This window comes from Drosophila pseudoobscura, chromosome X, assembly GCF_009870125.1.
Source record: "Drosophila pseudoobscura strain MV-25-SWS-2005 chromosome X, UCI_Dpse_MV25, whole genome shotgun sequence".
NCBI classification, from domain to species: domain Eukaryota; kingdom Metazoa; phylum Arthropoda; class Insecta; order Diptera; family Drosophilidae; genus Drosophila; species Drosophila pseudoobscura.
The window spans coordinates 1,999,859-2,015,149 of NC_046683.1; the positions used below are offsets into that span (position 1 = coordinate 1,999,859).

General features: G+C 48.4%; 3 protein-coding genes across 5 annotated transcripts; all 3 read left to right on the top strand.

Moving 5' to 3' along the window:
* Nucleotides 1-1,264: 1,264 nt before the first annotated feature.
* Usp16-45 (ubiquitin specific protease 16/45) lies at nucleotides 1,265-7,324 on the top strand. Of its 3 annotated transcripts, none has more exons than XM_001355677.4 (5): nucleotides 1,265-1,405; nucleotides 2,028-2,461; nucleotides 2,535-3,121; nucleotides 3,190-4,427; nucleotides 4,496-7,324. In XM_001355677.4, the coding sequence occupies exons 2-5, from the start codon at nucleotides 2,069-2,071 to the stop codon at nucleotides 5,803-5,805; spliced, it is 3,528 nt and encodes a 1,175-aa protein (XP_001355713.4). In that variant the 5' UTR covers nucleotides 1,265-1,405; nucleotides 2,028-2,068; the 3' UTR covers nucleotides 5,806-7,324. The 3 variants fall into 3 exon arrangements, with proteins under 3 accessions (XP_001355713.4, XP_015041376.2, XP_015041375.2); XM_015185890.2 differs by having other exon boundaries at nucleotides 4,502-7,324; XM_015185889.2 differs by lacking the exon at nucleotides 1,265-1,405 and adding an exon at nucleotides 1,555-1,692.
* Nucleotides 7,325-7,948: 624 nt separating this feature from the next.
* Nucleotides 7,949-8,951, top strand: LOC4815571 (lysozyme). Its single transcript, XM_001355676.3, has 3 exons — nucleotides 7,949-8,130; nucleotides 8,218-8,367; nucleotides 8,434-8,951. The coding sequence occupies exons 1-3, from the start codon at nucleotides 7,977-7,979 to the stop codon at nucleotides 8,577-8,579; spliced, it is 450 nt and encodes a 149-aa protein (XP_001355712.1). The 5' UTR covers nucleotides 7,949-7,976; the 3' UTR covers nucleotides 8,580-8,951.
* Nucleotides 8,952-11,167: 2,216 nt separating this feature from the next.
* Nucleotides 11,168-14,406, top strand: LOC6902306 (hornerin). The gene has a single exon (XM_002133797.3). It carries the CDS (start codon nucleotides 12,111-12,113, stop codon nucleotides 14,232-14,234), a length of 2,124 nt encoding a protein of 707 aa, XP_002133833.2. The 5' UTR covers nucleotides 11,168-12,110; the 3' UTR covers nucleotides 14,235-14,406.
* Nucleotides 14,407-15,291: the final 885 nt, after the last annotated feature.

Below are 15,291 nucleotides of genomic sequence, written 5' to 3' on the forward strand. Positions count from 1 at the left end.
ATTTTCCTTAATTGAATCGTTTATATCAAACAATATATATGTAAGTGCCCAAAATGTATACATTTTTGTATAGAATTACTCTTATCAGCAGCTGTTAATTGTATATATTTTGTTGAAGCAGCTGATTGAGTCGATAACATATGAAATCGAAAACATTTCGCAAAATTACCCCCACCTCTGGGCAATACTAGTTATCGATATCAGTTGTGACTGGTATTTTTTGATTTCAAAATTGAGCCGACGGTATATTTACGGTATATTGGTATATAATGGTATATTTGATCAATTTCAACTATTCAATCAAATTTTCGAAGTTATATTCGGTTAGGGCTCTCTTTGAATCATCTATGAATGGCAATGAGTGCCAATCCATGCACAACATTCGCAGCAACATTCAATTTGTATGGGCCAGATTCATCTGCCGACAAACGAACGAAACGAACAACATTCTGCATACTCTAGGGAATGTGTTTTATAGAATGGCGTAAGCTTTTTTCATCGCAGGCTCTAATGAATGCGGAAACGAGTCAGTCTCTGTTTAAAAGGTATTTTAACGATATTTCAAGGAAAGTGGTCTTCTTACAGAGACCAAAAATTGGTATCGGAATCAGAATATATATATGTATGTAAAAAAGACTAATCAAATGCATGAATACAATTTGAAAAAAAAATGATTAAATAGGTTTTAAAACAGTTTGGAAAACAGTATCTTTGTAGAAAGTTAACGAAATAGGGTATACAAATGGCCTAACTCCGGTTGACAAGCAACAAGTCTTCAAATACCAAGAACATTGACGTGACAACATTGCGACTGTTGTTTTTGCTTAACTTTTTTGTTGAAACCTTCTTTTGGTCCAAACACGATAAAAGCAAGGGCTGAAAACTAACCGATCTTATAGAAAATTTGTTCATCAATGGGATAAAACTATGTGGGCAGTGCTGAGGGTCTTGGTCAGCCAGAATTATTCAACGAAATATCACATTGAGCAATAGTTACAATTATTCTCTTACGTTGGTTGACCTTTTTCGCTAAAACCGTTTTTTAGACAAAATCCAATAAAAGAAAGTCTTTTAAATAAGCCAGTCAAGTAAAAAATTGATTGATCCATCGGATAAAATGATGTGTTCAGAGCTGAGGTTACTAGCTAGCAAGTAATATTTCACGGAATATGAAAATCGAGGAATATGTATAATAGAACTTGAATTCGTCAGTATATTTACGGTTTACTTTAAAAATGAGACCGTATATTTTGGACTATTTCTGTTGGTTGGTCGGTATATTTGATCAATAAATCCGCGGTCACACTGGTTAAAATACCCAGAGGTATACACCTACCACCTACTTACACATGTATATGCAATCGAAGGTTTAATGTGCAACGCATTTTGCATCGACTAACTCAAGGTAAACCATAACAAAGCCAAGCTGTGAACAAAAACTAGGGCCAAAATCTAAACAGAGATGGCCTGCAACAAAGCGAAACAAAAACGACATGTTTCTCGGAACAACGTTGCTCTCGACCTCTAATGTCGCAGAGTCTACCTATGCTCTGCCACTGCCTCTACCTCGGTTGGCAGCGACGCGCGACGGCGGTCCGTGTGGAGTGTGCGTACGAATTGTGCAGGAATTAGGTTGAATTGAGTGGCCCTACGCCTGACCAACCCTCTGTCCGGCCAGACAACAAAGCGTCCGTACGTCCATCGTGGGGTTTTAGGTGGTTGGTTTGAGGGGGAGGGTGGGGGCGTGTGCCAAATATGGCAGCAGCCACGGCGGGCAAATGAACTTAACCTCAAAGGCAACGTGTGACGAAAGATTGCGCCCCAACGGACGGGATACCCAACACAGAACACACGCACACAAATGAAAACGAACTTAATTTGTGTCTCCAAAGTGTCAGATCAGATCAGAGAGTCGACGTAGTCAGGGCAATGGCCAACGGAGGCAATAGAAAAAGCTCCAGCCAAAAACAAAGACACCATCGAGGCATCTGCATATCTAATCTCGCTCCATTCTTTGTTCCTTCCAGAGCGCGCCAAAAAGGGGGCTAGAGCGAAGCAGCTGCTCGCCATGGGGAAGAAGCGTCAGATGGACAACCACGACAATGCCAGTTCAACGGACTCTGGCCAGGAGGATAGCCACGGGCAGACGATCGGGGCCAGCGGCTCGGCAGGCGCTGCTGGTGTTGGCAGTTCGGGGGCCGATGGCCCCATGACCAGCTGCTGCCAGCACATCAAGAAATCGGTGGATGCGGCCCGACTGCGGCGTCAACTGAAGGCCACCGGCCTAGTCTACGAGTGTTCGCAGTGCCAAAAGAATCAGGGCGCTGCCTCCGGTTCGGGATCAGGCTCAGGAGACCTGGACTGCGACTTTGAGATCGACAGCACGCTCTGGCTGTGCCTCAAGTGCGGCACCCAGCTTTGCGGGCGGTCACGCAAGCAGCACGCCCTCCAGCACTATAAGGTAAGAGCACCAGCCTGCCTGCCTGCCTGCGCTCAGTTTTTGTGGCTAATGGACACGCACTTCTCGTTTGCAGACACCACACTCGGACTCGCATGCGTTGGCCATGAACACAAGATCCTTTGAGATATGGTGCTATGGCTGCGACAACAAGGTCACCCCCAACTCCCGCAAGAACCTGCTCGAGTGCGTCGAGCTGGTGAAGCGTCTGGCCCAGAAGCCACCCGCCGAACCGCCCGTGGAGGCCCCCACCGTCATCGCCGTGGCCACCCCCAGTCCGCCCACTATAACCGACATCGAACTGAAATTTAAATCGGCCCTGCAGACGCTTGGACCCATTGTGCCCATGACGGGTGGCTCCTTTGAGGATATCAACAGTGGCATCAGCGGGGGCAACCTAACGGCCATACCCCTGCCGGCACCGCCCGGAGCCACTGCCCTCACCAGCAGCAGCCCTGTTCGAGGCATGGCCACGGGGACCGACTCCACCGCCGGCGGTCCAAATCCCCCAGACTCGCCCAAGAGCGAAGTTGAGCGACTGCCGCGCGTCCGCGGACTGACCAATTTGGGCAACACTTGCTTCTTCAATGCCGTGATGCAGTGCCTCGCCCAGACCCCGTTCCTGCTCAGTGTCCTCCGCGAGCTGTCGGAGCCAGGAGAGGAGTAAGTGATCGCGAGAGGAGAGCCATGAAAAGATCTCTAACTGAATCGCTCTTCCATCGCTTCCACAGATTCGTGCTGCCCGGTGGGAAGTTCGACTTCAAGGACAAGGGCTCCACCGAACTGCCGATCATCCGGGGTACCCTCTCCTCCTGGGGTAGCCTCACATCGGCCTTGGCCAATGCCCTCGAGGAGCTGCAGGTGGGTGGTGGTGTCTTCACGCCCCGCAAGCTCTTCGACAAGTTGTGCGCCAAGTGTCCGCAGTTTACGGGCGGGGACCAGCACGACGCCCACGAGCTGCTGCGGCAGTTGCTGGAAAGTGTGCGTAACGAGGATCTCAAGCGCTATCAGCGCGTCATCCTGCAGAACCTCGGCTACAAGGACCAGGACAGCCAAAACGTATCGGAGGAGATGCGTCGGAAGTGCAAGATTTACGGCAAACAGGCCGGCGACCGCATCCTGCGCCCGGAGCAGGTCTTCCGCGGCTTCCTCGTCTCGACGCTGACCTGCCAGGACTGCCACAGCGTCTCGTCACGGCACGAGTACTTCCTGGACATGTCCCTGCCGGTGGCTGTCGAGAAGCCCCAGCCACCGCAGCGGCGCAAGCCCAGTCCCGAGAGCTCGCCCTTCCCCATCAGCGGCCAGACGCAGACCCAGAACCAGAACCAGTTGCAGTTGCAGTCCCCGACCAAAATAAACACCAAGTTCACGACTCCCGAGGATGGCAACCCCTTCGCGGCGGACGCCTCCTCCTCCTCGTTCTACCTGCACGCCAACCAGCAGGAGACAGTCGGTCCGTCCAAGTCGCAGGTGAAAAAGGATAAGGAGCGCGAGCGCAAGGCCAAGCGGGCGGCCAAACACCTTCGTTACAAGCAGGCCCAGAAGCTCACCCTCAAGCTTAATGGGAACGGAACGGGCAGCCAGGCAGATGCCGATTCCGAGGCGAACAATGAGCTGGATGCCGTCGACACAGGGACGGGCGGCGGCGACGGGGATAGCCAGACGACCAGCGATGGCCAGGGTCATCACAAGGAGGAGCTAATTTCCTCGAGCTCCACCACATCGGAGAATTCGGACGCCGATATTGAGGATAATTTGGTGGAGGAAACGGCAACGACCAGGGACAGGGCCAAGACCAGAGGAGTCGCCGGTGGCTCATCATCCGCTTCATCCGCTCAAGGAGGCAACAGCAGTAGCAGCAGCAGCAGGTTTTTCACCGACACCAATGGGAACGCCCAGCCGTTGGGCGAGAAGCGGGATGACACGCCGGAGAACATGGACAAGGACTCCCTCGAAGAGGACGAGAACGGTAAGCAGACCTTCGATGGGGGTGATCCCCTATTCTCTATCCAATTATTCTCCTTCCACATTCCACAGACTCAGGCATAGCCACTAGTCCGTTGCCCAGCGGCATCAGTAAAACGACGACGACCACCACCACTACCACCACCGCCGCCAACAACAATGAGGCCTCCAGAAGTCCACAGCAGCAGCGGGAGCGGAGGAAGGAGGACGGCCGATCATCTGCGGACATAGTCACAGCAGGCGTGAGCGAAGTGGGAGCCTCCTCCATACGGCAAATCTCGGTTGAATTGGACCTGCCACCGAACGGAGTCGTCCGAGAAGAGGCGGGAGAGGCGAATACGGATAAGGTTGCTAAGCTCCAGCTGCAGGAGATAGCCACCCAACTGGCTTTAAGTGACTACACCTTGGAGGCCACAGCGGCAACGACAGCTGCAGCTTCGGCCACAGCCGAAGGAGTGGCAGCATCAGCAGCGGCGGCAGGAGTAGCGGCAGCTGCAGCAGCGGCAGCAGCAGCACGCGCTAAGCGCGTGCGAACTTACAGCTATTCGGACTGGAGCACCACGATAGCGCCGCGGTACCAGTGCGAGGACGGAGAGTGCTCTGTTCAGTCCTGCCTCAACAGCTTCACTGCCGTCGAGCTGATGACCGGCCAGAACAAGGTGGGCTGCGACAGCTGCACGCAGCGTCTGAATGGGAACGATCCGAAGGCAAAGTCGGTCAACACGAACGCCACCAAGCAGCTGCTGGTGTCCAGCCCGCCGGCGGTGCTCATCCTACACCTGAAGCGCTTCCAGCTGGGTCCGCGCTGCATATTCCGAAAGCTGACGCGGCCGGTCAGCTACCCAAACATGCTGGACATTGCCGCCTTCTGCGGGTCCAAGGTTAAGAATCTGCCCAATATCGATCGCAAGCAGAAGAAACTATTGTACGCTCTATACGGTGTGGTGGAACACTCGGGCGGTATGTACGGCGGTCACTACACCGCCTACGTGAAGGTGCGGCCCAAGGTGACGCCAGAGGACAAACGCTGGAAGTTCTTGCCGCACGGCAGCAAGGCCGAGCTCGACCAGGACGACGATCAGCTGAAGAAGCTGGAAGAGTTGCTTGCGAAGGAGAAGGCGCGGGAGCTGCACTTGAACTCGATGAACGACAGCGACGACTTCACCAACTCTAGCAGCAATTCATCTACCTCTGAGGAGTTCAATACCAACCCCAATGGACTCGGACCCGGCCAGAAGGATAAGCAGGAGGATGAGGCTGCCAATGTCCAGGCACCGCCAGGAAAATGGTATTACGTATCAGACTCGCGGGTTCAGGAGGTTAGCGAGGACACGGCGCTCAAGGCCCAGGCCTATCTGCTCTTCTACGAGCGCATCTACTAATGGGAAGGAAACTGGGACTAGCCCAGTCCTAGGACTGGCCCTAGGGACAACGACTACTACTAGGCACTACGGAGGGGAGGAGAAGGAAAGGAGGAGCAGCCATCGTTCCATTATACGATAGTCCTATGAAATAATTTTTACATGGATAATCCATTTTACTAGTTTTGTTATATTTTCTTTAGCTCTCTCACTCGCTTTTTCTTTTTTTTAACATTTGCATTTTTTGTTATAATCTAGAAGGAAAGTAAGGAGCACGGAAATGATAGGTTTAGGAGTAAGACAAAAAGAACAGAAACAGAGGCAGAGATCAGCCACTGGAAAGTTGAAATAGGCACTAAAAGGCCAGAGTAGAGTAAAGTAAAGTAAAGCTCGAGACGTAGACGTAGTGATCACAGCGACACAGAGAGACACACACGCCAAATGCATTTGTTTTATATCCCGATCCGAAAAAGGTTTAACCATTTCGAAACTTCGTTTATTGTGTGGCGTTTGAAAGGCTTTAGTGGAGCCAGCTTTAGTCGGCCAGCTTTGGAAACGTTCTCTAGAGATTGCAGCAGGGAGATTGTAGTAGGACCTCCTTGCTTATGAACAAAATGTTGTAGAAGGGAAATTCAGAAAAAATAGAGATATAATGTTAAGATATAAAATATATTTTGTACTCAAAAACGACATAGAAAATGGCGAAAAATAGAAAAAAAAAATAGAAACGGATGAGGTTTATTATGAGTATTGCAATGTTTATTAGTTCTAAGTTAATTGGTTTAATTTTTGTCTGTGGTCCAATCATCATCACCAAAAGCATTGCCCTCTGAGAAGACAAGACCGACCCCGTCGTGGCTTGTGGATGTGAGACTAGTGGGCTAGTGGACGGTGCGAAGTGAGTGCAATCAAGACAGCAAAAAGCCACGAAAAAACAAAAGCAATTACAACCACAATGTGTTTAGTGTTACGAGAAAATCGAACATAAAGAACAAAAAGAAAAGTATCAATCGAAGCAGACCCCAGAGGTAAACTATCTAGTGAAACTATCTAGTGTGTGAGGGGAGGGGTAGGGGGATCTATTTAGTATATCGTAAAGTAATCTAATACGAATACGAATACGAAACAACAACCAATTGCTCGCTTCTGCCAATAAATGTAACTTGTATCGCGGTATATTTAAAATACAACACAATACTTTATATATATATATATATTTACTCTATATGTAATGGGCTATATATACATACATACATACATACATACAATACACAACATATATACAATCGTAGATATTTACAATTCCGGAGTAATTAATTAAATTGAAATTTGTCGCGGAGCTAGTAGCAACGGAAGGAATTCGATAGACGGCAACGAGAGAGATTTTTACCATAGGGAAACATACATAATTAATTATACAAACACACCATTTACATATATTACACATAGGGTTAATTATCGATCTAATTACAATTACAATTACAATAATAACTTACCTTCCATGGACTCTATGTATAATAAAGAGAGAAACGATTTGAGATACAGTCGTGTTTTCCCGATGTCGCTGCCGCTGCCGCTCCATACGATAGCATTCGAAGCTAGGCAAAAGCCTTAGGGTAGGACACTGCCTAGTCCTTTGATCCGACCACCTATTTTCCAAGGCGGACCGAGGGGCGCTGCCGCACATGCTCAGAGTAACGAAGGAGACTTCTCAACGAGGCGAGAGGGGATATAAATGCCAAAACTTTTCTTTCAAAGTCATTGTACCCGTGGTAAGGGTATAAAAACCATTAGCCATTGTAGAAAAATGATGGATGAAAGATGAAAGATGAATGACGGCATAACCGGATATAGCCGGAATAAAACTATCTCCACTCGTTTGTTAGACTCCCATCGTATGCAAAATAGCTCCGGAGTGATAAATGAATTCTGGGAAATCCCGATCTTAATCGTAGATTGTATCGTTGTAGTTCATCCCGCTTCCCCTTTCGTTGCATAAGAGGCAACACGCCAACAAAGCGGGTCCGCTTATCGGGCACTGAGCATCTGCCCCATCCCGACCCGGAGGTGGCCAGGTTCACACTCGCAATCAGATGCCACACACACTCGCCAGAGCCAACCCAACGCAAAAGTCTCAGTCCGAATAAGAATCAAAGTCAGAGTCAGAGCTGGAGCTCTGAGTCAGTCGCACGATGAGAGCAGCGGCGCTTGCATTGTTCTATCTGGGTCTGGTTCTGGGTCTGCTGTGGGTCTCTCCCGGGGCACTGGCCAAGCGGTATCTCCGCTGCGAGCTGGCCCGCAAGCTGCTCGACCGGCACGGCTTTGAGCGCAGCCTTCTGTCCAACTGTAAGTAGAATGTGGGAGTGATTGTCTCTAGAGCCAATGGAATTTTGAATATTCTTGGCTTTTAAAACACATCCCCACCGGCCGCAGGGATCTGTCTTCTGGAGCACGAGAGCGAACTGGAGACGACCCGAACCACTACGAACCCCAATGGATCGCGCAGCCTGGGCCTGTTCCAGATCAACAGTCGATACTGCCAGGAGGGGAGACGCGGTGGCATCTGCAACGTCAAGTGCGAAGGTCTGGATGACAGTCTCGATAGTGGATCGTAGAAATATGTCTCCTCACACTTCGCTTCTTTTGTAGATCTCCTCGATGAGAATCTGATCGAGGCGGCCGTCTGTGCCAAGCGGATTCAGACCACGGACGGGTTTCGTCATTGGAATGGCTGGCAGCGCTACTGCCGCAACACCCAGAACCTGCCCAATCTGAAGGTCATCTGTGGCATCTAGGAAATGCCTGTACTAAAGGGGTACATACAGTGCGCGTCGCTAACATAAGATCACCACTCTGAATCGGAGTACGAGTGTGGAACATTTTTGGGAATAATACAATATACTGAATGTACATCAAATTCTGCTGATGGGATAAGTAGAATAAGCCTTTTTTTGTCACTTCAATGGAACCTTTTGTTGCAACTTTCAAGATCCTTGATTTGAACATGTTTATGTGTATATTTTGTTCTTATATATACATATGTATATGTAAGTAGAGCTCTTACTGTTTTATGGTATGGTACTTCGATGATATTCATCTTTACTTTTGGATTGTTTTCGAAGTCTTTCTGGAGAAGATTATATTCAAAGGGTTTATTCCTCCTCATACGACCAAATTGACTTATTTTATTTATTAAATATATGTGAATACTTGATTTCCAATAAACAACTCCATATATTGATTCAATAGCTTTCTTGTTATGATTCCAGAGTTCCAAATTATGGCGGCGTTTCTGCTTTGGTAGGGTCTTTGCATTGCCTTACAATATGGCATTTGAGAAGATCGTACATATATGAGTCTTGCCTTTCAGCTTTCATATTGGCATATGTCCAGCTCCTGTCTGAAGCCTGTCGAAATGCTATGGTGTTTTGTTAACAATACAAATCGGCTCGAAAGATCTCAATTTTCTTCTTTATGGTGCTATAAACGTGAACCAAGGTGTTCCCAATCAGCAATCTCTCGGTCTCCCTATATCAGTCGGGACGGGTCTTTCAAAGCTTTCGCTCTCGCGAGTCTTTATCAGCCAGAGAACACCACTCGGCGAGCAGAGAGCCCCCACTCTCTGGCTCTCTCTCCCAGAAGCTCTTTCGCTCCGATTTCATTGAGACTCATTAACACAATTGGGGAGCTTACACTCAATCGGGGCTTACGTGGGGCTTTTTGGACTCTGTCCCCTTCGAGGGGATTTCATTTGTCATTTGACGATACCACCCGCTCCAGAGCAGCTGCTCCCCACCCGAGTACAGTTTTTCGTTTCAATTTGGCAACGTGTTCAAAAAAAACCAAAAGTAAAAAAATAAAAATTGCAAAATTATGAAATTTAGTAGAACAAAAGTCTATTGAATATCAATAAATGTTGAAGAATACATACATAAATGAATAAAGACCAGTGCCCAGTGCCAGAGATACATATAAACGCTCCATATACATATATGTATATATATACATAAATATACAAAGCAGATTTCACGCAAATTTGCAAATAAATGATTTTGTGTTTGATCTCAAGCCCTGCGCTCCCCTGCCCTTGTTCCTGCCCTCCCCTGTCCTTGTTCCTGCCATTGAACCCCACCCCTTAAACCCCCAAACCCCCAAACCCGTAAACCCCCTGCTCGTCCATTTGTGACTCACATGATGATGGAAACCGGGTATGCTTGTTTTTTGAAGCCACTCTCTCAATTTCCCCTCCGACTAGACTCTGATGATCAGTCGTGAAGCTACCGTGGGCCCCAGTTGAAGCCTGAAAAATAAATCCCAGTGGTTAACTTTTTTTTATGTTTTCTGTGTTGAAGTTGGCCCCAGACCCAGACCAAGACCCAAAACCAGAGCCAGACCACAAAATATCGTATGATGGTGGCTCATGAACACATACATATGCACATATGTTGATATGTTGTGAGTGACTCACGAATGCAGATTTCACAACAAAAACGGCCAAGGTCTATTTTCTGATATGATGAAATTCGCATAGTCAAGTGGAAGAAGATAAGTTTTTCGGATGAAGAACTCATACGTGTCGATCTAAATTGTGTGTTGCGTTGCCCAGTTCCGATTGTGTGATCGCTATATACCAATGCGAACAAGTGATCTCTAAAGTTTCCGAAAAGAATTGCCAGTAAATATCTCTTTTAGGTATTGTATTTGGGAATCTGTAAGGGAGAAGATCACTCCATTGTGTTTATATTTGTGCTTAAAATACAATACGTTGCAAGATCTCAATTCTGTGATCTGCCTGTGTGATATTTACCTGATACAAAGATACTGAAGAGAATGAATATGTTCTTTTAATTGTGAAATGATCTGAGGATTCATCAATGAGAGATCTACATCTAGTAGACTGCGGTTCCTAGTGTATTTCAATTCATCTGTGAAATGAAGCTAAATAGGAAGTTATCTTAGAGATATTGTGATGGATATATGTATACTGATCAACAAGAATAAGTTCAGCCCCTTTGAAGGTTGGTGTGTGAAAATAAAGCTAAATATGAACTAATAAAAATATCTCTTATAAGAGAAAATGTATCCATGAGTTTGATTTGTGATATGTCTATGCTATGAACTTTTAAATGGACTTTACTGTCAATTAAATGCATGAGTGATCCCTTTCAAGGAGTGATCATGGAGCATTCATGTTGATTAAAATGACTGATCCCTGCCTGATCCCGAAACAGTGTTGCGACCCTCACGATTCCCAATGATTCCCGTCCATTAAGACGGGATTATAGAAACAAAATGATCAACTAAATGCATGAGTGATCAATACAACAAAGAGATCATGGAGCATTTATCTTGATGCTGAAATTGAATCAAGTCAATGCATGAGTGATCCCTTGGATAGAGGGATCATGGAGCATTGCTTTTGATCTGTTGATCTTTCCTTAAAATCAAGTAAATGCATGAGTGATCCCTTGGATAGAGGGATCATGGAGCTTTATGTTGATTAAAATTAATGATCCCTGTCCCTCACGATTACCGATGATCCTTGATGATCCAACCTAATAATATTTCTATATGTCTTCTTTTGAATGAATAATTGATCCATTGATATTAGCAATTGCTTTAGCGATGTAGAATCATTTAAAGATGATCGGAAGGACGGCAATTACTACCTGACGCTTTTGGGGATGGGAAATTTCGGTGGAATGAGCCTTAAAGCTCGCCATATTGATGAAATGCGTTATATTTTCATGCTTTTACGTAATTCGTTCGCTGCAAATTCCACTCATCCGCATTATTATAGTTTGGTAGGGGTATTTCATCACGTTGTGAAACGATGGAAATTTCCCCGTCCCGACCAGAGAGTGGCTTTGGCCTTGTTCGTGTGGACGTGTGGGTGCGTCAGTGTATCCGTGTATCCGTGTATCGGGAACGGGAACGACGACGCCAAATCCACGTAGCTGATAGCGAATCGTGCAATCGGACGTCGGGGCGTTGGGGCGTCCTGGGTATGGGGGGTATTCACCGACGCCGTCGGTTATTTTTATCGCTCTCTCCCCCCACTTTCTGCCGTCTGCGACGCAGTTAGCAATGCTCCATGCTCCAGTGCTTTGACGGCTCTCTGCAGCTGTCAGAAGCAGCTTTCTGGGAGAGTATAAAAGATGCCGGCCGGCGAGCGTTCTTTACCAGTTCGAAGCTTGCGACGACAGCGAAAGCAAAGCGAAGCCACAACCACAGTATACTCGTTTTAGAAGCAGCTACTATACGATACATCTATACCCTAAAAAGCATCTGAAATTACGTGTGATTGGTGCGAGGTAGACAGCAACATGAGTGAAACAGGGAAATTGCAGGAGCAGCAGGGCCAACAGGGTCAGCAGCTGTCCGTGGAGCTGCTCGAGTGCGACATCGATTTCGACGAGGAGCTGCCGCAGTCCTCGCTGCAGGCCCAGGGCTCCGACCAGTCCAAGGCCAACAATCCTCGCTCGGAGAAGCTCTTCAGCCAGGCGATCAAGAAGGTAACGAAGGTGCAGCGCATGCTGGAGCAGGCAATGGCTCTGCTGGCCGAGGAGGAGGCCGCCGAGGGTTCCAAGTCCCAGCCGAAAAAGTCCAAGAAGCAGCACAAGAAGGACAAGAAGAAGGACAAGAAGAAGGCCAAGAAGCAGGAGAAGAAGCTCAGGAAGTCCGCAGGAGCTGTCGGCGAGCAGCCGGACGTGGAGCTCGTCGGCGAGGAGGAGGTGCCCACCACCAGCCGCCAGCGCTCCGACAGCGTCAGCTCGTCGAGCTCCAGCTCCAGCTCGAGCAGCTCCTCGAGCAGCTCCAGCTCCACTTCTAGCTCGAGTGACAGCTCGCACTACTATGCGTATGGCTGGGGTCGCAAGCACTGGGGTGCCGGATGGCCCTATGGCCCTCACGGCGGTCATCATCATGGCCACCATGGACGCGATCGTTCTCGATCTCGCAGTCGCTCTCATGGACGTCATGGCCATGGTCATGGACACGGTCATGGAGGCCATCGCCATCACGGCCACGGCCACGGCCACGGCCACGGCCACGGAAATGGCCACGGACATGGACATCGTCGTCATGGACATGGGGTCCATCATTTCGGACCCCATCATTTCGGTCACCACCATTTCGGACCTCAGAATTTTGTCTCCCATGGGTTTGGCCCACGCGAGTGGGCTGCTGCCTGTCCGGCCGGATTCGATCGCCGTGCCGCTTGGCTGGCACCTTGGCCCGAGCAGTGCCGGTTTTTTCGGTCAGCGGGCCTGCCGTGGGCCCTGGAACACAGCTCGGCAAGAAGGAGGCGATCGATGTCTAGACCAGGCCGTGGAGATTGTAGACATCAGCACGGAGAGCATCAGCGACGTGGACACGGACACGGACATGGCCACAAGGGTGGTTCACATGACCGTCGAGTAGATCGATCGAGCTCCAGCTCCAGTTCCAGTTCGAGTTCCAGCTCGGACAGCGAGTGCGAACGCGGACGCGGGCGCAAGGGTAGATCGTGTCGCCGGAGCCGTCATGGCAAACGCTCCAGCTCCAGCTCCAGCTGCCGTTCGGACAACGAGAAGAAGAGCCACAAGAAGAAGAAAGGTGGCCGCAAGCAGTGTCGTGGAGAAGGACTTCGATTTAGCACTTCTTCTAGCTCAAGCTCCAGCTCGAGTTCCAGCTCCGATGACGAGAAAAAGAAGAGGAAGAACAAGCGTGAAGGGCGTCATGGACACCACCATCACGGACCACATCATGGACATCCCCATCACGGTCCACATCACGAACCACATCATGGACCACATCACGGAAATCCCCATCACGGACCGCATCACGGACCGCATAACGGACCGCATCACGGACCGCATCACGGTCGTCATAGCTCCCACCACGGACCTAATTTTGGACTCAATCTTGGGCCCGATTTCGCCTGGCATTTTCATGGACGCTATGGAGGACATCCAGCTGTCGGCATTGGAGCACCTGCCTTTGGTCACCCTCCGTCTCCCAACTATGGTCCACCGCCTGACTGCCGTGGTCGTAGACGTCATTCCCGTTCCCGTTCTCGCTGTCACAAAAAGAAAGAACGGAAGGGTTCTCGCTCGCGCTCGCGCTCCCGCTCAAACTCGCGCTCAGGCGGGAAAAAGCACGGCAAGGACATGAAAAATAAACATCATGGACATGGAAAAGGACCGGGTTCCCGTCGTGGATCCGTTTCTCATCATCCATGCAGACCGCATCGCGGATCCGTTCCGCATCATGGATATGGTGGTCCCCATCGGGGATCCGTTTCCAATTCTGGGCACGTTCCGCATCGTGGATCTGTTCCTAATCCTGGACACGGGCCGCATCGTGGATCCGTTCCTCATTTCGGACTCGGTCTACATCATAGACACTCCATTCATCGTGGATCTGTTCCCCTTCATGGTCCGGAGAGCCCCTGGGGCTGGGGGGTCTAAGCGACTAGTTGCTGGTCCCACAAAAAATATCAATTTATCTTCAACATAACCTTTCACCAACCTCAAGCATAATCTTCGATGTTGTACCTACCTGTATACCAAAAAAAAGCATTATACAATTATTAAACTATTAAAAAAAATAAATAAAAAGTATTAAACTAGAAAACTTAAATCGATTGTGTTTAACTTCGTACGAGCTTTCGCCCTTTCAAAATGTTTGGCTGTCGGCTCCGTTGGGTTTGGGAAATTGGATGCTTTTCCCTCTGCTGCTGAAACATCATCGCATTTAATTGCAATCGCAGGTTCCCATACAGATGGTTGAACAATGGCAAACTATTTAATTGCATTAACTCATTAATGCATCCACTCAGATAAAAACATCGTCAGACGAAACCGCAACAGCAAAAAAATAAATAAATATAGAAAAGCAAATTTAATCCCATTTGCGGGACTTGCGGAAAAGAACAATCCATTTGATGTACCATATTTATGAAATGTAATGTTTTTAGTTTAAACTTAGTGTGCTTCTGCAACCGAACAGATAACACAGATAGCAGAGTGAGTGGGTCGAGCCTCGGGGGGGCTTAAGTCCCATTGTCGGGGCATGACGAAGCCCGATAAGGAGTGGTTCGAGGGCGAGGTTTTCCCCATGCAAGTGACGGCGCTATGCCAGCGATAACGCGCTCGATAAGTTGATTGATAAGGCCCGCGAAATCGTAAACAAATTGGAGACATAGAGACATGAGACGCAAGAGGAGCACTCTCTCTATTTTTACCCAATTACTCGTACGTATGTATATTTTTGGCGGTGTTCTGGCGAAGGGGAATCCAAGGGGAATCCATATAAACGTGTACATCTTACTTATATACGTACTACCGAACATGTCGCGAGTGAGCTTTCTAGATTGGATCCCAGGGACTTCGGCTCTGGTGTTAGTCTCCTCTCGCATTACCCTGAGCAAGAGCCAGCCCAGCAATGCCTTTTCATGGATTAGTGTTACCCAAACAATATTTTCTCACAAGAGTATGTGATTGTATTAATTGTTCATTTGCAGCG